This window comes from Opisthorchis viverrini, assembly GCF_000715545.1.
Source record: "Opisthorchis viverrini unplaced genomic scaffold opera_v5_680, whole genome shotgun sequence".
Lineage (NCBI taxonomy): Eukaryota > Metazoa > Platyhelminthes > Trematoda > Opisthorchiida > Opisthorchiidae > Opisthorchis > Opisthorchis viverrini.
Window position 1 is genome coordinate 48,901 of NW_008752346.1, and position 21,072 is coordinate 69,972.

At 44.3% G+C, this 21,072-nt stretch overlaps 2 protein-coding genes across 2 annotated transcripts in view; one reads left to right on the top strand and one right to left on the bottom strand.

The window, feature by feature from the left end:
- T265_15641 (hypothetical protein) lies at nucleotides 1-18,207 on the top strand (the record flags this gene model as incomplete). The annotated part of the gene is made up of 4 exons (XM_009178837.1): nucleotides 1-38; nucleotides 13,164-13,313; nucleotides 15,528-15,624; nucleotides 17,990-18,207. Coding segments are annotated over 4 exons (501 nt in total), but the record flags the coding sequence as incomplete, so codon positions are not given.
- The window catches only part of T265_15642 (hypothetical protein), a gene marked incomplete at both ends in the record, with an annotated part of 18,885 nt that continues 11,157 nt past the window's right edge, over nucleotides 13,345-21,072 (bottom strand). Inside the window, 2 exons of the mRNA XM_009178838.1 lie at nucleotides 13,345-13,436; nucleotides 15,461-15,591. Of these exons, the coding sequence (XP_009177102.1) occupies nucleotides 13,345-13,436; nucleotides 15,461-15,591 (223 nt within the window). The remainder of the gene's footprint in view (nucleotides 13,437-15,460; nucleotides 15,592-21,072) is intronic.

Below are 21,072 nucleotides of genomic sequence, written 5' to 3' on the forward strand. Positions count from 1 at the left end.
TCCTGAGGGGATTTCTTTGTGGGAGCAGATTGTGTCTAGTAAGAACTCATGACATCCCAGCATATAAAATAATTTGAAATTTATTGTGTCAATTCCCTTGTGGTTCATTCGTAGTTCAGGGCGTTGTCAGTGAGCATGACGTCGTTGTGTACTTCCATCTGATACTGGATCAAAACGCTTCTTCAAGATCCAACGGCACCATTTGATCATTTATACGCTATCCTACACACGTTCATTTACGATGGGCATATATTTTCACCATCCTGCCTACCGGGATGCCTCGATAAATCGGTGTTATGATAGCTATTCGAACTGCAGTGCCTGTTAGGACCGAGTGAACTGAAGATATATGTATCTCCCGTGCATTTTCTGTAAACCCGTGGGGTGAACGATAACATATTCTTTACAAGCAGAATAACGTCGTTTTCCCCTATCTCTTCACAGTCATCGGAAGTCTCTGTTTATTGGATTGCATACCAATTCCTGTCGCCAAGTTGACCTGACGATGGAGAACTCCTTGATATTACTTCAATAGACCTCAGTTAGTCACTTGAAAACGACGTATCCTTAGGTGCTTGGTGTCCGGAGGTTTTTTTTCCGGATTTAAGATGCAAAGACTTCAACAAACATGACATAAACTCCGTCCATTCGGCTGACCCACCAAAACATTTTTGTGTCCATCGCAATAAGAATTTCGGCCCAAAGCCTCAAAGCCACACTGAACACCGTTAAAAATCTGGCTACTGCCATTACATTACTTTGTTCATTTGGGATCACTTGACTAACTGCGGAAAACTCCAGATTTTTGCTCATCTCTCACATGCGTCCCATTTCGGACTTCTGAAAGTGTTTTCGTTGACATAGTATGAATGTGTTGAAAATGAAAAAGTTATCACCATGGCACAAATACCGTATAGGCCCAAATATGCTCTTTTGTTGTGATGGTTGAGCTTCACTGTTCCTAGAAGTAGGAAAGGATATGAAGAATTCGACCGACAATGATCAACGACCCTTCAAACTGCGACAAATCGTAGTAAGACGTGGCATGGATTTAAGTATCTTACTTTGCTCTGCAACAAGAATGTTGAGATAGGAAGACAATTTTCTTCAGGCAACGAGCGTGTCCATATTCAAGGAAGAAGTGATGCTGCCTCCCCTTGAAGAAGTTAGGTTTAGAAAAAAGTAGACCATGAGAAATTTACACTCGAATCACCCAATGGTTAACCACGAGCAAAATGCTCTTGAAAGTACATATTCTGTTGCTTGTCAGTGGATACCAAAGTGCACAGCCGCACTGGGAGTCGTACAGTTATACCTTATTATCTTCCTGATCTGTCCGAGCTAGCACCCGGGAGTCTGGCGCATCAGACTGCTTTGTCGTGGGCTCTGGGAAGTGTTTCTCAAAAGCACCGTGAGAAACACTGTCTTGTGGTTCAGAACTCCCAGCTACCGGCTATGGGAATAGTCCCAAAAACAAACTTCCACTTTTTATCACAGACTTATGAGTTGAACGTTAGAGTCAATAAACTTTTCTTCTTCAGTCTGGGCGACTGACAGTATTATTCTCCCTTGCAGCTCTTTGTTCGATTACCATTATGCACATTCCCTCCCCTCTCATCGAATGGAGCACCGCGACTTACTCAGTGTGATGCACACCAACTCACAGTGCACTGATATATGTCACCTCAACCAGCGTGATGGGACGTTTAAAACAAATTGCTCATCCCAGTGAACAAGCCAATGCCCCTCATTACTACATGAGCTACCAATATTCTCCTTTATTACATCCCGTAATCTCTTCAAGATTGGACACCAAGGATCCATTGCTGAAACCGCACTTCTCCATTCTGTCGATGTTTTTCCAAAACAAGCAGAAAACTCCCACCTTTATCATGTAGCCCAAGTCGCTTGGAAGTAGTTCAGATGTTTTAGATGCTACTGCTTGTCTATATGATCCTGACGAAATGGCTGTTAGTGTATATGTTGTGGGAGTCGCACATAGCTCCAAAGATGGAATATCTTGCCGGCCCGGATCCCAGTAAACAGTCGTCCTCACGGCTTTCGGTTGTCTATATATGGATGCGGCAAACGGTGCTTCTTTATCAGCTGTACTACAATATTTCGAAATATCGAGCCATTGTATAATGTGGGGATCGGCAAACTGAAATCATGCCGGAAAATCCATGCCAGCAACTAGCAACTACAAAGGCGCATCATATCTCCTTCAACCACCACAATGTCTGAGCTTTTAGCTCGCCGCAGCAGAGCATTCAGGGCGTCGTAAAACCTGTCTTTGACGGTGTCAGAGCTACAATCAGTTGGGGCATAGGCAGACACGATAAACAGACATCTATCAACTTGCCGCTTGTGAGACTCCTTCACAGACAATAATGATGAAAACCTTGCTAGAGACAAAACTCACTTGTGTTTCAGCCAACGGGAAAGCAATTTACGAACAATATGAAACAGCCACTTGTTCGAAAATCGTCTTCTTGAGCAGTAAACTAAATACTTCCAGGAGCAGTTCATTCGACACACTCAAACATAACTTTCAAAAGAACCAAACGACTTAAATGGAACATCAGCTTCAGCCAACTGTAAACAGCAAACTTTTGCCATGTGATACTACTCTCAAAATAACAAGGTACACAACCTAGATAGTCTGCAACCTGCACTCTTTAAAGGAAGTGATGAAGCTCTGGTAACCACTGACGAAGTTGGTGCAAAAAAATTGAAAAAAATAAAATACCGGTCAAATGAAGACCCTGGACTATAAGCACACTCTTTAAAAATGGTGCCTGGACGTTATGCGTAAAACACCGTAGTTGTGGCATCCAGGGTGCTCTCTGGCACAGTTCAACCGGTTATCCGCCTGAGCAAACTCGCAAAAGCCAAGAGTGGTTTTGCCCTGGCCAAGAATGTCTCGATTGTATCTTTACCTTGAGACGAGTTACTGAGTGGCATCACTCTTTCAAACATCTCACGTCGATCGATTTTCTTAATCTGGAATTTGTTTTTTACTTTGACCTTTGTCAGAATCCCCGGCGGTGTTTGGTGATTAAGAGTGTCCCTTCAAATTTTTATCTCTTACAGAGGCACTTTAAACGAACTTGTGTGGGCGCGTACTAGTAGACAGCAAGCTGTCACCTAAGTTTACTACGTCCGGTGTAAGACAATGCTGACGCCTGTCACTATACCTCCTTAAATTTGTTAGTGATGTACTGCCTGATACTTCCCTCCCTATCTCCGAAATATCAGGGTCAAAATGCCTCCGAGTGGTTTTCTTACTGGCATTAAGCGTACAAACGATAGTGTCTCTTTTTTACAGTTCTATCATACCTGTAAGTCATTTTTGACAATCTAAATAATCTTTCGTACAGTCTGATATGCACTACACGCCTGCAAGTCGTGAAAGTTTGTTACATGATTGAGTGGGATTGAATCCAAACTCATCGGCTTGCAGGCGAGCTGAATGAGGAAGTAGATAAATTTTTATTTGGGTAGTTGTTGAACTGGCTGAAGATCAAACTGCTCCTTGAATCAGGAAGGCCAGTGCAGCTTTTGCCAACCTCCGACACATAGCAGTAACGTGACGTCAGTTTGCCTTCGAAGGGCAGAATTCACACTGCAGAGATGCGATTTATACTACTTCATGGATCAGAGACCAAGGCATCTGGCAATATCCCAGGCCTCGTGCTTCCTTCTGATGGCATGGCAGTTTGACTGCAGCGCTACAGCTGAACTGTACTCTGTTATATTATATAGTATAACAATTTGGTATATTTAATATTTTGGCAACTAAATATGACCAAATATCCAGTCGAGAACAACTGCCTCCCTAAATGAAAACCTTAGACCCAACTCGCCAGAGGTTACCAGCGGTGGATGCAATGACTCAATCGCGCATCCAGTGGCGCTCGTGCACTAAAGCTGTCGCCCTGAACGCGCAGCTACTCAGTTTTCGAACCAACCGGATATATCATCGCCTCCAGTGCTCGGCTGTATCTCCCACGCGCTCACATTCTTTGGCGACGGAAACTGTAGAATTAAGATTTAACGCATCCTCTATTGGTGCGTGGTTCATAGTTGATAAACCGAGTGACAAAGGGTTTAATTTATCTCCTTTGCGGAACATATCTTCAAAAATCAGGGCTATACTCATCGCTTTGAACAGTCGATCTACATGAGATGAATTGTTCAATATTTTTGGAAAGGCTTTCATGACTGCTTCACTCCTAATACTGAGGTTTCGATATGAGGCTACAGCTTGAAGCTGTGCAGATCGCAGAGTTTGCGTCTGAGTAACAATTTTACTGTGCCCCTGCATGATGAGTGCCTGGGGTGAAATGGGCATTATGAGGCATTTTCGCTGCCCGGTCGAAGAAATGCTTCAGAGAACAAATTGCTAAGTAGCTGAGCTACCAAAGGTCTCTCTCCGGATGTGATTCACCGGCTACGTTGTGACACCACCTGAAAAGCTAAGGAGATAACAAGGGAAATTCAAATTTGATTTCCACGTTTCCATGATTCCGTGAACCTGGGTGAGTATTTCATAGTATGTATATACGCGCTTTTTGTACCCATGTCAGTTGATTATGTTTTGGTTGAACCTATCTTGGTGGCCAATTCGGGATTGACTCTCACTGCAAGGATATATGCTGAACCTCATTTGTTTCTAGCATGCAAAAGCTTTCGGCACAAGTGTTTACATCGCATTACTTGGGAGCCACCAACTTCAATCCAACCGCGGACCCAGTCGAGCCATGTGGCAATCAGCTATCGTTGAAGAGCTTTGATAAGAAATTGTCCTTCGTTTTTGAGCACACCACCTGTCTCTGACCAATGCACTGAACATGCACGTTTATCTGTTCACCCTACCTCAGGGGCACGCCGGTTTATGCAATAGCATCCTGTTCACCACATTCAAAGCCTCTCTATAGATAAACAGCATCGACTTGAGCTTACTGAAGAGCTCCCAGAACTTGCCAGGTACGATCGCTGTAACAGCGTTTTGGATGACAATCGGAAAAAAGTGAAAGAAGCCACGATCGCAAATCTGAAGGCGCCTGCCGGAAGTCCTTTGCACAGCTCAATGAAACTTGGCCTCGTCTTGCTCGGCAGCTCTGATTGAAGCCAGAAAATTTAAAAAAGCAGTGAACGAATGCGATGGCGCACGCAAATTCCTAAAATACCAACTGATTAATAACTTAATAATTAAGGGAATGACAGAGTGCGCTGGTGGGTCGCAAAAACCCGAGAAGTGAAGACAGCCTTTGTAACAGCTACTCAGATCGACTCGATGAATATAAGTGAAATGATTTTCGAGACTATAATTTATTTGCAACAACGTCACCTTGAACAATAGGCTGGACGCCTTGAAGAACAGTCCAGTTGGGCCCCATCTGCTCAACCTCTGGAAGCGTCAAATTACCTCGAATGGAATATCCGTATTATCTACCATCGGCAACGAACGTTTGGCGTGAAATCTCATTGCTTCAGTTCAAATGAACACTTGGCCTGGACGACTTGCATCCTGTACTCTTCAAATAAGTGGAAAGTTCCGCACCTCCATTCTGGCAACTTTACTCTAATTTACTTGGAGAGAGAAGAGGATACGGCAGCATGGAGCGCCTTGGGAAGGATTCCTTTTTTTCAAAGCGGATACAGGAAAATTGCATTTGGCCACCGGGGCTCAGCCTAGTGGCTATACTTTCCAAAGAGTTCTTTGACAGTACCCTGAGGAGATTGATCCGTCATCAGAAGAATCAGCTTCGCGAGAATCAAGCTGGGTTTGACCCTGGCCAGAGTAGGATTTGGGTCACTCCCTCCGATGACAGCTGTTCTCATCTCTCTTGAGCTCACATTTGGTTTTGTTTCTGTTGATCGTCCAAAACCATGGCAGCGTCTGGTGATGGTACTTACTCTTAAATTCTCGTCTCTCATGAGGAATTTGTATGTCCTGTCTCCTGGACGCGTACGCGTCTGTGGCATATTCTCTTCAGCGTTCACCACATCCCGGGGCGTCAGGTGAGGATGGCTTCTTTCGGGCTTTTTAGTCAACTTCGTAGCCGATGTGCCACTTGGATCCTTTTTGAAAAAAACACAGTGACGTACAGTAATGTTTTGGGGATCTCGTCATCAGGTCAGTACATATCTAATGGTTAAAATAAGAGCGAAAATTGAAATACGCTACGAAGATTGGTTAGTGAAATGCAAAAACGTGGAGACACGAACGATTGGTTGTCTGCGCCTCCCCCCTTTCGCATATAGTTGGATGCTGTGAGAAAGTGGAGAGGTCTGTTGAGTGACTTGGCCGCTTGATTCGTGTCACACGACCAAGGCAGACTCAGCGTTCGTACGAAACGTTTTGACAGCACAATACCGGGTTTCGCAGGCGTATAGCGACTGCCTCGGCCGTTGTCAAGCAACGTCGTTGAATCTTTTTTTACCTACGTTTACCATTTGGGGCTACCAAAATACAACTGGGGTGTTTGTTCACGGGCAGTCGTCATTGGCATCATGGACAGTATGACATCAGGGTACAACACTGATGCTTCGCTGCCATACAACCATGATTCATTTGATCACGCAAAATAAGTATGACCGGGGATATTACTTTTCTTCGGCCGGATCCTTTAGAAATTTTAAATGACTTAAATAATGCTGCTACACGGTTCGATATGCACATCGGACCTGTAAAGTGTTAAGTGTTGCGGCAAGATTGGACGAAATCAAATCCAACCCTCAAGATTACATGTCAACCGATTGATCTGGCGTATAACTTCGTTTTCCTGAGCAGCTGCATGACTCCCGGTTGCCTGGCAATAGACAAAATGGCTTCATGGATTGGGATGGCCAGGGTAGCGTTTGCTAACCACCGGCGTTTGTGGCGTCGACTTGACGTCAGCTTGGTTGTCAAGGGTAGAGCGTTCAATACTGCAGTCTGATTTGTCCTCTGCAATGGATGACGGCTCCGTGCGAAGGATCTTTGGATTCTCACTGCTTGACCATGCATACTTCCGAAGCATTGCGTGAGTCTGGAGGGAACACCCAGATCAGCCATGCTGGAATTCAGCAATGCTGCGCAGTTCATTGTCCCTAGATCGGGTGGCCACAGTCCATAGATTGCGGCGACTAGGCCGTATGCTTCATACGCCAGTGGACGAGTTGCGTCGTGCAGCCCTCTTCACTTAGTCTTGTGTAGAATGGAAACGACTCAGGAGCGGTCAGCTCAGTGAGCCTGGTAGATATGGTTGTGTCACGGTATGGTATTGGAGCTATCACCTTCAATGCATAGTTCTTCATCCCTGCCACACTGCACAAACAGAACTATTCGTCCTAAAAGGACGAATTTGGCCATCATCTGCAACACGGAGCTCCCACTTCCTTATTCGCCTTATCCTTCGTGAATGAACCGGGAACAGCTGGAACCACTTTTTATCGATTCACGGTGTTGTGATCGCAAAAACTGTACTCAATGGTGAAAACAAGCTGGGCACATTTGATCGAGAAATCAGGTAGATCCGGCATCCCCAAACTTCAGTAGAATGTTCGGCAACTTGTCCGATCATAGTCTTCTCATAGAAACAATTTCAGTGTATATGGATGAATAGAAGATGTTGCGCATTACTAAGGTGAATGAGGACAGGAGGTATTTCAGGGATTGCTTGAATAGGGCAGAGCTTTAAAGGGCGAAGGCTAAGCTACCGGCAAACCCAACCAAAATTACAGTGCTACGGACCAACGGGAAATTCTCCAGCTGTAACACCCTTCCGGTGTCCAACCGTCATGTCACCCGAAGGAGCCACTAACGGGAATATCTTATTCCGTGAGTGGACAACTGTTAGGCTGACGCCCGTGATCTAACTCTAACTTAGCTCGAATAAGGTTGTTTTCGAGCCCCCTATTAGGCTATGGGAAAGGATTGTAATGCGGTATTGGAACCGCCAAGCAGGCTGGTTAAATCGCAGTATTTTATTAAAACGATGGGTGGAATGGTCAGAATTGAAAATTTGGCCTGAACCAGAAGGAGTGCATTTAAGCTCGGGTGGGTGTTAGCGCCTTGACGCCTCCGAACTATCATGGTGAATACAAGTATCCCTGATGAAATTTTTCCGCTCACCCAACCAAAGGTTACTTAAGTCATATGCTATAGAGGAGTCGGTCAATATCTCCCTTGTTAATCGAGGTTGGAGATACTGACTAGGCGTGACGATCTGAGAAGGTGGTGGATTTTTGTGGCCGTTGCAGTCGAGTGCAGTTTGGCTTCTACATATGGTGACTGGCGGATTGAGTCATTCTGGTTGTCCCGATTGAATGCAGGAAATTTCCCAAATATTCCCTGGCACGGTGTCGGTAAACAACCAGTGTAAAGAAGGCTACTACTGATGAGCACGTCAGTAGTGTGTGATTTTCTCGTAACTCTGCCTTCCGTTCACTGGAAAGTACACTCCATGGGGTTTATTACGAAACCTTTAAAGTTGCTTTGTGGCGTTCGTTTTCAATTGCTTGATGGTCAAGGAAAATCCCCGAAAGTTCAAGAAGACGCATGGGGATGTTCTGCAGAAGACCATGATACTTTTCAACGGAATCCTCAGGAGGTATACCCTGAAGGGAACCTTCTATGCTAGGCCACATGAGGCATTTGTGTTCTATTTAGCCTTTGTGGTTTGTCTGTCTGAACTTCTTGTATTCTTACGCTGCTGCGAACACCAGGCCACATGGTACGGTCATGTCGGCCTATGTCATTCGGAATGTAGACGAAAGATTTATTCATTCTTTTCGTGAGGGAGGTTGGCGCAGGAATTTCAGTAGCCATAATTACGTTTGCTGGTGTGTGTCAACTGCGGCACGGAGAAGACGCGTGTACCGGACTACAGTACGGGTTATATTGTCATACGAACTCAAGACTTGGCCCTTGTGGGCGGAAGACCAGAGGCATCTTCAGGTCTTCGGCCACGGATGTTTCAGGACTGTAACTGAAATTGGCTGGAATCCACGAATTCGTGATGAAGTCTTGAGAACATGGGTCCTTGATGGAGCACAAAGAACTTCACCCCAGAACTGCATTCAACAGTGCAAGCCAAGTTGATTTCGCCGTGTGCTACGTATACCGAGTCACCGTTTTTGCAAGAATAGTAATTTTACCCGTACCTAGTTCGAGGTATTGGAAACCCAGGTATGGGCAAACTCTGACAGGGTGGAAGGGGACGAGGGATTTTACGAGAAGCCCGGATGATGTTGGTTCTGCTTACCTTCCAGGAAGGAGCCTTCGTGTCTCATGCAGTGCTTGGTTGAAGATACTGAGAGGAATGGCGGCTAACGGATGTCTTAAATGGTAACAAAACTGGTCATCAAACCATAGAAATCTGTCCTTGTTCGTCGACTTTCACTCAGTGGATTATCGTTCAGATATGCGCTGATGCACAAGACCGTGTGTCTCCGAAAAGTTCAAATTATCGGGTAAGAAACGGGGCGGGGCGTTGTTTCTATTCATTCCAAAAGTACCTTTGTCTGAATGGTGACCAAGAATGGGTACTGTCATTATTATTGCCTCGAACGAGCGTCAGGGGACTCAAATGTTTGAGTGAAAGTGCAAATCGTTACTCATACTCATTATGAATGGGGATGGTGGAGAATGTTAGGCAGCGCATGGGTGAGTGAAGGACATATGGGTGTTTTTAACGCTCTACTAACCTAGTTGCTGTGATAGACACAGTTTGACACAGACGAACAGAAGTATAGTGAGTCTTTCAACCATTTGTTCTATGCCGCCGGTCAACTTCTCATTCATTTAGATGGCCCACTGTGATGCATTAATCACACTCCTTTCTGGTTGGTGTAATCTGAAAAATCGAATAGTGCAAAGATTAGGAAATAACTCGACTGTTTTCAACCAAGTATCGTTCATACATTTAATTTAACCTGATTATACTATCTATTTTGCGTCGCCATTAAGCCATCGGCCTGTAGCTACTAACCTCATGTCTCTACACCTATGTACGCTGGTTAGCGGACAATATAGTTATCAATGACTTAACTGATTGCAACCCTTCTTAATGGCTAAGTCATCTATAACAAGGGATCAGACCAAAGGTGGTCGGTGTCATATAAAAACTCACGAGTTATCCGGGCGGAGATGGAGTTCGAGATCGTGTTCATCAATTTCATCAAGTTTACAGTGGTGTTCCTTCATGAGAATGCAATGTGTCATTAAACTCCTCATTTTTTGAACATTTTATCCTTGAACATTTTATGCAAGGCTTATAAGTAATTTAAAGGTGTCTAGGTGAATTGAACGCGAGGAGTCTATGTGATAGGGTGTGAGTGTTTGTCAGGTCTGTAGAATCCACATCCACATCATTTTGGTTTGAACAGTCCCTTTTCTGTCCTGGTGCAGTTATTCTTGACGTCGCTGGACGAAGAATTGGAGTCGAGTTCCACTCATATTAGTTCTCTCATTGATTGACCGTGCCAGGATTTGAACTCCGAATATCTGACATGCAAACGAACGTGTTTCCTCAACTCCGTTAAAACACGCTGGACGCATCTGAGTGATCACGTCTTAACGGTCAAACGTGCTCACGCTGGAGCAATGGGATTAGTTTACCCGACTCCCCGAACGATCACTTAGTAACTGCTCGGATTGTTTCAACAGACCTACTGGTAAATTGTTTGATCGACTGATTGTTCGAATGATTGATTGGTTGGCTGGTTGGTTCGCTGTTTGACTGGTTATTTGGTTGCTCGATTAGATTGTTGAGTCGTTGGTTGGTTGGTTGATTGGTTGATTGAATGAATGAATGAATGAATGAACGATTGAATGAATGAATGAATGAACGAACGAACGAACGCCACTCGACTTCCCCTGTCTAGACATGGGCGACCTGGCAGTATCCTCCCAGCCTTCGTGCTTCCTTCTGGTGGCATGGCAGCTAGGCACCGAAAGGGTGCTACAGCTGAATGAATGAATGAATGAATGAATGAATGGCACACTGACTGACCGTTCCATCAGGCATCGCCTTTGTTCTCGATATTTCCATCAGCGGCAATGTGAATTGCTGGGTTTTGAAGACTCTCCGATATCCATCCAATTATCCTCGACGAGCCGGCTGAACCGTATCGGAGATAGTGCCCATCCTTGGCGTTCAACATCCTTGGTAGGAGAGTTTCCCAAGGGCTCCAGACGCACTGTCGGAAGGATGTGCGCACAGAGAACAGATTTTAATCACAAATTTGCGACACATTCTTTATTCTGCAGGCTTGATTAGATGTCCCTCTCGACGGGCACTTGAAAGGATGGCGAATTTAACCTATAGTATATGACCCCTGGCCGTTGATCTTCTCAGGGAGATTTTGCTGAAAACCTTTTGTTTCCACTCAAGGTAGATCCATCACTGCCTGTAATGATGATGTGCTATGATGCTACTTACGTTCGCGGAGATTTCCTGGACAGTTGAAATGTTCGCGACGAGTAGGATCATCTTCCACAGCTAGTCATCGTTTCAACAACCCACCGAAGGTGTTGAGAAATTCCATTTCTGAGGTTTGGAATTACTTTGGATGCAAACTTCGAATGATTTTGTCGATTCCTGCAATTCCGAAACTTTGCGCATATTATTGTTCACAAGTTAGGTGTTTGCGACTGTTAGTGTGGCCTACTGAATGAGAATGTGGTCAGTTCTGAATCCCAACTTTGGTCTGCATTTCCGCGCCCACTTTATGGGCGCCAGTCAGATCGAAACGTTTGATGGATTGCGCTAAGGCGAGTCACATTCTTCGTGGATGTATTACCAAGTGGTTAGAGCGCGAATTTACTGACCGAAAGGTTCGTGGTTCGAACCCGACCTCTGCCACTCGACTTCCCCTGTCTAGACATGGGCGACCTGGCAGTATCCTCCCAGCCTTCGTGCTTCCTTCTGGTGGCATGGCAGCTAGGCACCGAAAGGGTGCTACAGCTGAATGAATGAATGAATGAATGAATGAATGGCACACTGACTGACCGTTCCATCAGGCATCGCCTTTGTTCTCGATATTTCCATCAGCGGCAATGTGAATTGCTGGGTTTTGAAGACTCTCCGATATCCATCCAATTGTCCTCGACGAGCCGGCTGAACCGTATCGGAGATAGTGCCCATCCTTGGCGTTCAACATCCTTGGTAGGAGAGTTTCCCAAGGGCTCCAGACGCACTGTCGGAAGGATGTGCGCACAGAGAACAGATTTTAATCACAAATTTGCGACACATTCTTTATTCTGCAGGCTTGATTAGATGTCCCTCTCGACGGGCACTTGAAAGGATGGCGAATTTAACCTATAGTATATGACCCCTGGCCGTTGATCTTCTCAGGGAGATTTTGCTGAAAACCTTTTGTTTCCACTCAAGGTAGATCCATCACTGCCTGTAATGATGATGTGCTATGATGCTACTTACGTTCGCGGAGATTTCCTGGACAGTTGAAATGTTCGCGACGAGTAGGATCATCTTCCACAGCTAGTCATCGTTTCAACAACCCACCGAAGGTGTTGAGAAATTCCATTTCTGAGGTTTGGAATTACTTTGGATGCAAACTTCGAATGATTTTGTCGATTCCTGCAATTCCGAAACTTTGCGCATATTATTGTTCACAAGTTAGGTGTTTGCGACTGTTAGTGTGGCCTAGTGAATGAGAATGTGGTCAGTTCTGAATCCCAACTTGGGTCTGCATTTCCGCGCCCACTTTATGGGCGCCAGTCAGATTGAAACGTTTGATGGATTGCGCTAAGGCGGGTCACATTCTTCGTGGGTGTATTATTCGTCCGACCGTCTGAAACGGGCATAGTTTAAAGGCACAATCTAGTACACGGTCGGCGTCGCTAGCACATGCACTTTTTCTACAAATAGTTTTCCAACGAGGGTAATAATATGAGAACTTTTTTCTAATCCATACACTGAGGAAAACAGGTGGTAGGGCTGGTCGCCTCACTAAGAATATACAATTTCGTCCATCCTTATGACGGCAAATTCTACATGGGTATATGACGAAATGGTGTACTGGACTGACGGCATTCCCTTGTTACCAAACTTAGTCAATGTATGTGTCTGAGTAGCACTAGTTTACTCTCACCTTATGTGGCCTCCACATTAATGCTGCTCTGACCGAGAAATTCGCTTGTGGACTTCCAGAAGCCCAACTCAAACGGGAGAGCAGTTCCCGTCCTGAATCTCCGAATCCAGCAAGAAATCGTTTCGTTCAAAATAATTCGTGCTCTCAGGTCGACCATTTGACGTCTGATGTGTTACAGAAACCAACCCATGAGCCCCATGAACAAAAAAGTGGGTTTCGTTTTAGTTACTTTGTTTTTTATCAGTAGCGAAGCTCAGGCTGAATATCTTCGGCACAGTGTTCGTGTGCATCAGTTACACCTACGACATGCACAGCTTCGGACGACCGTCTACCTATACGAGAGGAGCTAATTGGGATTTTTCAGGGCTGAAAGTGAGCCCTGTACACTGGGATATATTTCATATGGTGATATTTAATCAACTATGATTTTCACTCAAGACAACCCTTTCCAGATTTGTTTATCGAAGTGTCAGGACTATGAACTGTCCACCGTTTCCCATCCTCACGTTGGATGGGAACAGGTCGTTCATCTGGCCCACTAAAACATCAGTTTAAGCTGAGCAGACATTCCTAGAACTACGTGTCCAAATAAATGTGCAATAGTTTCATCTGCATCAGTCTTGTCTGCCTGTGCTGTAGGCACTCATTATGTAATCAATGGTTGCCAAACTGGTGTATAGTTGTCATAGTTCATTACTATTAAATGAAAGAATTGAAGAAACCATGTCAGCTCCTCTGTGCACCCTTCTGTCCTTCATTTTCGAGACGATAAGTCACGTTCAGTTGATAACAATTTCGAAGAATATCAAGAATTTACGGGGAAACCTGATTTATTATTATTGGTATGCTACGTCGACCTGATCTACACCAACTATCTAGGCGTAATAATGCTCGCTGTCTGTCAAAACATGAAGTTTAGCCATTCACCGGTTTTGGGTTCCTGCTAAATTTGTTCCGCAATAAACGCAAGCACGATAAGAACTATTTCATAGACTTAGTAGAAAAATCAAGTAATGCCACCGTTCATCCGGAATTTCTGTCATTCGATAACAATTCCTCGTGAAATCTATGGTCATGTTCGAGTCCTTATTCCGGGTTCGGTCTCTGTTAAATGTGCGCGTGAGGGCACCAACTGAACACATTCCAAATGCCACACCTACTTGCCAGTCTCCTGTTGATATTCATTGTATCAATGAAACGACTTTCGGATGACCTAAGTTCTCAGGGTCTCGTAGAAGAATGGACGCAAACTGTGCAGTTATCTGACGAGTGATAAGGATGGTTGTTGAAACTGCACTCAGTCGCATAACAGGATCATCCGCCCTACTTCCTCTCTATCGCCTTCACTAACTTGGGCTCTCACACAATTCCACACTGTTAAACAGAGGCGGGTGATAACAGCTCCGAATTCCGACAAAATAACGAAGACCTGCAAATATGAGTTGAGTTGTTGGTGTTTTACTGACGAAACAATAAATGCTAGTTAGCGAACTTACCGATATCGTCGTTCATTGATACGAATGGACCAGAAAGTCTTTATTCCTCTGCTTTTGCTCGTTAGGAGGAACCTGGTGATAAAACATTATAGGGCATCAGAAGTGTAATTTTCTTGGGGTATTTCTTCCCTGAAGAATCCATATAGGACAGAGCATTTTGTCACGACAAGTTTAGTGCGAGAATTCGCGCAACAGATTGTCGCATGAACTTCGCGTTGAGATAGAAATTTATAAATATAGGTCGTTTTCTGACCCTATTTGCATATTAACATGAATGGGTCTTTAATATGTCTTGCCGATCGAACGCTGATTCATCATTCAATCATTCATAACTTTTGTAACCAGGACGATCAGACCAATTAGCATAACTGACTTAGGTCTGAGCAGCATTGCATGGGCTTTTAGGAATCCTCAAGATAGTGAATCTCTATGGGAAAATGTTTGACTACATGGCCTAAATGAAGAAAATTGAAAATTACACAGGGTTACCAAAACGTGGTTTCTTTCGAAAAAGTGGTTTTCAATGCTTCTTCCGAAACCAGTTGTAAAGGATCATTTTTACGTACCAAAAATTGGTTGGTTGAAAATTATAATCGCGAACCCCTGAAATGCACTGAACATACTATTTGTTGTTGGTACTCCCGAAGCTGAGCTTTCACTCATGCTAGCTGTGAAATAAGTTGGATAAATAACCTGTACCATTTGATATGCCTTTTGATGCACTTCGGGATATCCGTTGGTTTACTCAGTCAATTCACACTCCTAAGTTAGACGGCATGGTAAATGACGTGAAAGTGATACGGAATCAGTCAATCTAGACTGGTAACCAAAACACGTATAATATGAAGGAGAACACAAACTTATCCCCATGGTCATTTCCCGCTTCTCCGTGTAACTTATCAGGATCATGCACTGCTTTTCTTTCAGATAACCCCACAGAATACTCTCAGCAGTACATATTCCTGTACTTCTGCCGGGATTGGTTGCCATGCTGCAAAAGGCGAAAGAAAACAACTGTTTTGAAGTAAGCATTTCAAAACTGCCCGATGTTATTTGCGCTCTTTCTCCTTCTATGCGCCATGTCTGAAGGGCTAAACTGGTCGTAACCGAGTTGCCCATCAATCGCATGAGACAAGCAATTTCACGAAATGGATACTTATTTAAATGAGAATAATCGCTTCCTGGTTGGGGTTGTGAGGGCTGCAGGAGGTACTAAAATGTCTCATGAAGTGGCTGATTCCTCGCGGAAGCAGAGACCAAGTTCAGTCAATCAAGTGCACCATCGTAATGGAACGGTAGGTTATCCGGACCTTCTGAACAGCTTTCGTGGGTATGTGATGGAATAATTTAGTTTATCTGGAGTATGTCTTTGTATGCCTTTGTTCAAAACGTAGTACTGAGCATACTGAACCTGAGTGGGCTTCACCAGGCCTTGTGGTCTTGATCATCATGAAGCAGGACCTTCTTATATCACCCATAAAAAGCTAGATAAAACTGATAAGCGAGGTAATTTATCAAGAGATTCATTGCATTACAGTTACGATTCATTGCTTGATGAACATCCCTGGAAGTCGGTAAGCATTTATTTGTCACGCTTTTTCCTTTTGTTAGGACTCAGCTTCGTTGCTCTGCAGCCGTATTTCAACTGTGATATGCTCCCACAAACGATGCCCCGTAAAATCCCTGGGCTGAGCAATGGCTGAGTCTGTCGCGAAATGATGATTCCTTCAGTTCTGAGTGACAGTTCACATTAACATGACAGATGACTAGTCAATCTGGGTCGATTTTATGTGGCAGGTCCGCCGTGCTATTTTTTCTAGGTGAGTAATTCAGCAACGTTGGTGATCAGAACTCATCATCTCTTGGGTTCTGGGGTTTTGATTTACTCAAAACAGATTGCGATTACAAGATACTCCGTACTGTCAAAATTGGACTATCTTCTTTGTACGGGCAGAGGTGTTGTATAATATTCTAGACCAGAGTAAACTTCTTTAGTAGGTTGCTTGCAGTCCGTTTACGAATTTCACCCCGATTTTTTTGGAGTCCGTAGCCATATCGCGTAAGAGTGATGACCATCTGACCTTTTCCAAGTTCATTTGCATTTACTTTTATTGAAAACATGAGGGTTCAGAATCTAAGTATTTGACTGTGCATCCCTCTCATTTTCTTCACATTTTTGGTTGAGAAACTAGTCAATGCTGAAAATTCGAGAAGCACTCTAGCTGTTTCATCTTCATTGGGAATCATCAGCATTGCGCATAATACGAAACGGGAGGGAGATTCGAACTCCAAATCTCCTGGCCACTAGTTGAACACGTAGGAGACTGCGTGCCCTTGGACGGAATGCAGAGACATTCATCCTTCAATCGTGCCCATCCTTCGAGTGATCATCTGTTCACTGGCTCCTCAGGCGAAGAATTCTCTTATGGAATATTCAGTCGTCATATGAATTATTCTTCCTTCTGAACTACCTTCTTTGGTTGACCTGCTTGAACCTGATGTTAGCCATTGCCTTTCAATATTGAAAACTCAAGGTCCGTTCACTTAATTATTTGAATTTATGGGTCATCGCAGCTTCAGTTTAGGGCTGTCGCTGTCAATCTGTTTATTCGCTTGGGATCAGGCAGAGCAATTTTTTTCCGCAATTTGGTAATTGATCAGATTGATGTTGATCTGTTCGCCGACCTTCGCAATTGACCTGCATACGTTTCGTCACTATTCGAAGGGACCCAACAGCGCAGTGATGATGTATCCTCGAATGGGGACGAAGCGTTTGCAAGTCAATTGCTGAGCTCAGCGAACAGGTCAACAGCCACCTGTTCAGTTACCGATTTACCAATATTCAAAAACATTACCAGCTGCAAGCTTTTTCGCCATTTTCCAAGGTCATAGTTGAGTCGATTCACTTCGCCAAAAAACTGAACAACGTGAGTTAAAGTAAGACTTGAGTTTTCATCATAACTGTCTGTTTCGGGTACTTCTGTTCTCGTTCAAAGGTAAGCCGGTAAATTAGTGGATAACTACGAAGGAAAAGGTGATCGTGAAACTAGTCGGCCGCATGAGCCTTGTCTGTGGTTGGTTGTGGATGGAATTTAAATTATCGTAGTTTCAACTGATAACTCTGACCGCTCCAGCCTTAGACTGTTCCCAGTGTGTAATCGCTTCACGGATCCGTAATACATCATCGATCTCTGTAACAATCTCAGACAAGTTTGACTCTGCCACGTTTGATTCCGCGTGATTCTCTCCAGGAAAACATCTCACGAACGGTACTCGCAACATTCGCAGGGAAGTTGAGTTAGAGTATCCTCCTATAGGCAGTAGCATACACCTCATGCATGGCAATTTAGTTCGGCACAAAGTGCACTATTCCTCTTCACTCTCCTTAGACAGCCTGATTCGTTTTCTTTTGCCCTCCACTTTCATTTGGAGAGAAAGCAATTTCGATTCAACGGACATGACTTCCTCACCCTATATCTATACCAAAGAAGACGGACGAAATCTAACGAGATTCCAGTTAAGCAGTTGTCTGATATTCCCTGGGTCGCCAAAGAATGGGCCGTTCGACAGAGACCTCCACTGCCCCTGAACCTCCAGTGGACTGAAGAGTAAGCGGCAACAAAACTGCAAGCATATTGGCGAGGATTCTCAGTGAGTGCTGTTATTTTTGCATTCAGCAATTTAGAGCTCCAACAGTTCGTTCTAATCACTACCTGCTTTTATGACACTACGTCAAGTGTTAGGGTAAAGGCAAGGATATAGGCGCCCTAAAATCTTACGGTTCCCTGACTTCAGGAGTATGTTTGATTCTATCGATCATTTAAGTCTTATAACACATTTTCGCAACAGGGCATGACCCAGAATTCTGTGAATCTCGTGCGCTGTTCGTATTGAGATACTTGTGGGCGNTCTAAGTATTTGACTGTGCATCCCTCTCATTTTCTTCACATTTTTGGTTGAGAAACTAGTCAATGCTGAAAATTCGAGAAGCACTCTAGCTGTTTCATCTTCATTGGGAATCATCAGCATTGCGCATAATACGAAACTCCAGGGAGATTCGAACTCCAAATCTCCTGGCCACTAGTTGAACACGTAGGAGACTGCGTGCCCTTGGACGGAATGCAGAGACATTCATCCTTCAATCGTGCCCATCCTTCGAGTGATCATCTGTTCACTGGCTCCTCAGGCGAAGAATTCTCTTATGGAATATTCAGTCGTCATATGAATTATTCTTCCTTCTGAACTACCTTCTTTGGTTGACCTGCTTGAACCTGATGTTAGCCATTGCCTTTCAATATTGAAAACTCAAGGTCCGTTCACTTAATTATTTGAATTTATGGGTCATCGCAGCTTCAGTTTAGGGCTGTCGCTGTCAATCTGTTTATTCGCTTGGGATCAGGCAGAGCAATTTTTTTCCGCAATTTGGTAATTGATCAGATTGATGTTGATCTGTTCGCCGACCTTCGCAATTGACCTGCATACGTTTCGTCACTTTTCGAAGGGACCCAACAGCGCAGTGATGATGTATCCTCGAATGGGGACGAAGCGTTTGCAAGTCAATTGCTGAGCTCAGCGACAGGTCAACTCTGACTGTTCCAGCCTTAGACCGTTGTGTGTGTGTAATCGCTTCACGGATCCGTAATACATCATCGATCTCTGTAACAATCTCAGACAAGTTTGACTCTGCCACGTTTGATTCCGCGTGATTCTCTCCAGGAAAACATCTCACGAACGGTACTCGCAACATTCGCAGGGAAGTTGAGTTAGAGTATCCTCCTATAGGCAGTAGCATACACCTCATGCATGGCAATTTAGTTCGGCACAAAGTGCACTATTCCTCTTCACTCTCCTTAGACAGCCTGATTCGTTTTCTTTTGCCCTCCACTTTCATTTGGAGAGAAAGCAATTTCGATTCAACGGACATGACTTCCTCACCCTATATCTATACCAAAGAAGACGGACGAAATCTAACGAGATTCCAGTTAAGCAGTTGTCTGATATTCCCTGGGTCGCCAAAGAATGGGCCGTTCGACAGAGACCTCCACTGCCCCTGAACCTCCAGTGGACTGAAGAGTAAGCGGCAACAAAACTGCAAGCATATTGGCGAGGATTCTCAGTGAGTGATGTTATTTCTGCATTCAGCAATTTAGAGCTCCAACAGTTCGTTCTAATCACTACCTGCTTTTATGACACTACGTCAAGTGTTAGGGTAAAGGCAAGGATATAGGCGCCCTAAAATCTTACGGTTCCCTGACTTCAGGAGTATGTTTGATTCTATCGATCATTTAAGTCTTATAACACATTTTCGCAACAGGGCATGACCCAGAATTCTGTGAATCTCGTGCGCTGTTCGTATTGAGATACTTGTGGGCGAGTGTGTGGGGGGTAGAGCTTTCTATAGGCTTTTCCACAACCAGTGGTGTCCAACAAGAATATCCACTCTTCCCGCTTTTGTTCACTTTATTATCGATTAGCTAGCGAGGCGAACATTGTAAGGTCTCCAAAACCCCGGTCTTCAGAGCTGTCCGAGCGAGAACCTTGTCGACCTGGAATATGCAGATGACATTGATCCCATCTTAAAAAGGGAGCAGAAAACGCAAGCAATACCACGATAGCTGAAAAGGTCATCCAGTCCTTCGGTATGTGTTTCGAGCTCACAAAGTGCCATGTGATATTGCAGAACTTACGGTCTTTGAACATGCCTCTGGGAATTCAAGGATTGGCAATCGAATTTGTGGAACATTGTACGTATCTTGAAAGTAGCATTAGCTCTAGGGGTAGTCTAACAGTGAATGAACGTGAGAATCTCAAAGTCCACAACTGGGTTTACTAATTTCTACCACTTGTGGTTTCAAAAAGGTATCTCCCTGGATCACAAAGGGTACGTGTATCAGACCACAGTGTGGGTTGTATGTTGTATGACTGCGAGGCTTGGTCACTTCAGGCTGAGGATCTGTGGCATCTCCAGGTCTTTGACCACAGATGTCTCAGAAAAATGGCTGGAATAGGCTTGGACCGGCAAATTATCAATGAGGTGTCCAAGAGATCAGGTTTCGGTGAGGCAGAGGGTGCTTCTCTCAAGGAATGTATCCGGCAATATAAGCGTTAGATGGGCCATTTGTTATGCACGCCAAGCTAGCACCTAGAGCTCCACTGCTCCTGAGTCTCTAATAGACTGAAGAGGAGATGGCTGCGAAACTGCATATATATCAAAAGAATCATTTCACATTAAGTCCTGTAGTTTATACACTCCAATGGCTAAGCACTTCACTTGTTCGTTCTAACCACCACATCTCTATTGATGACAATGTGTAACCAAATTCTCTGCTTTTTATTGTAGAATGGGAGACAACCGGAAGTGCAAGAATTTCACAATGGCAACATGAAAGATTTTATCATAGGAGTGAACTGAAACAATCCTGCCGCCTATTGAAACGGAACTTGCACTTGATGTAAGCGTTAGATGGGCCAT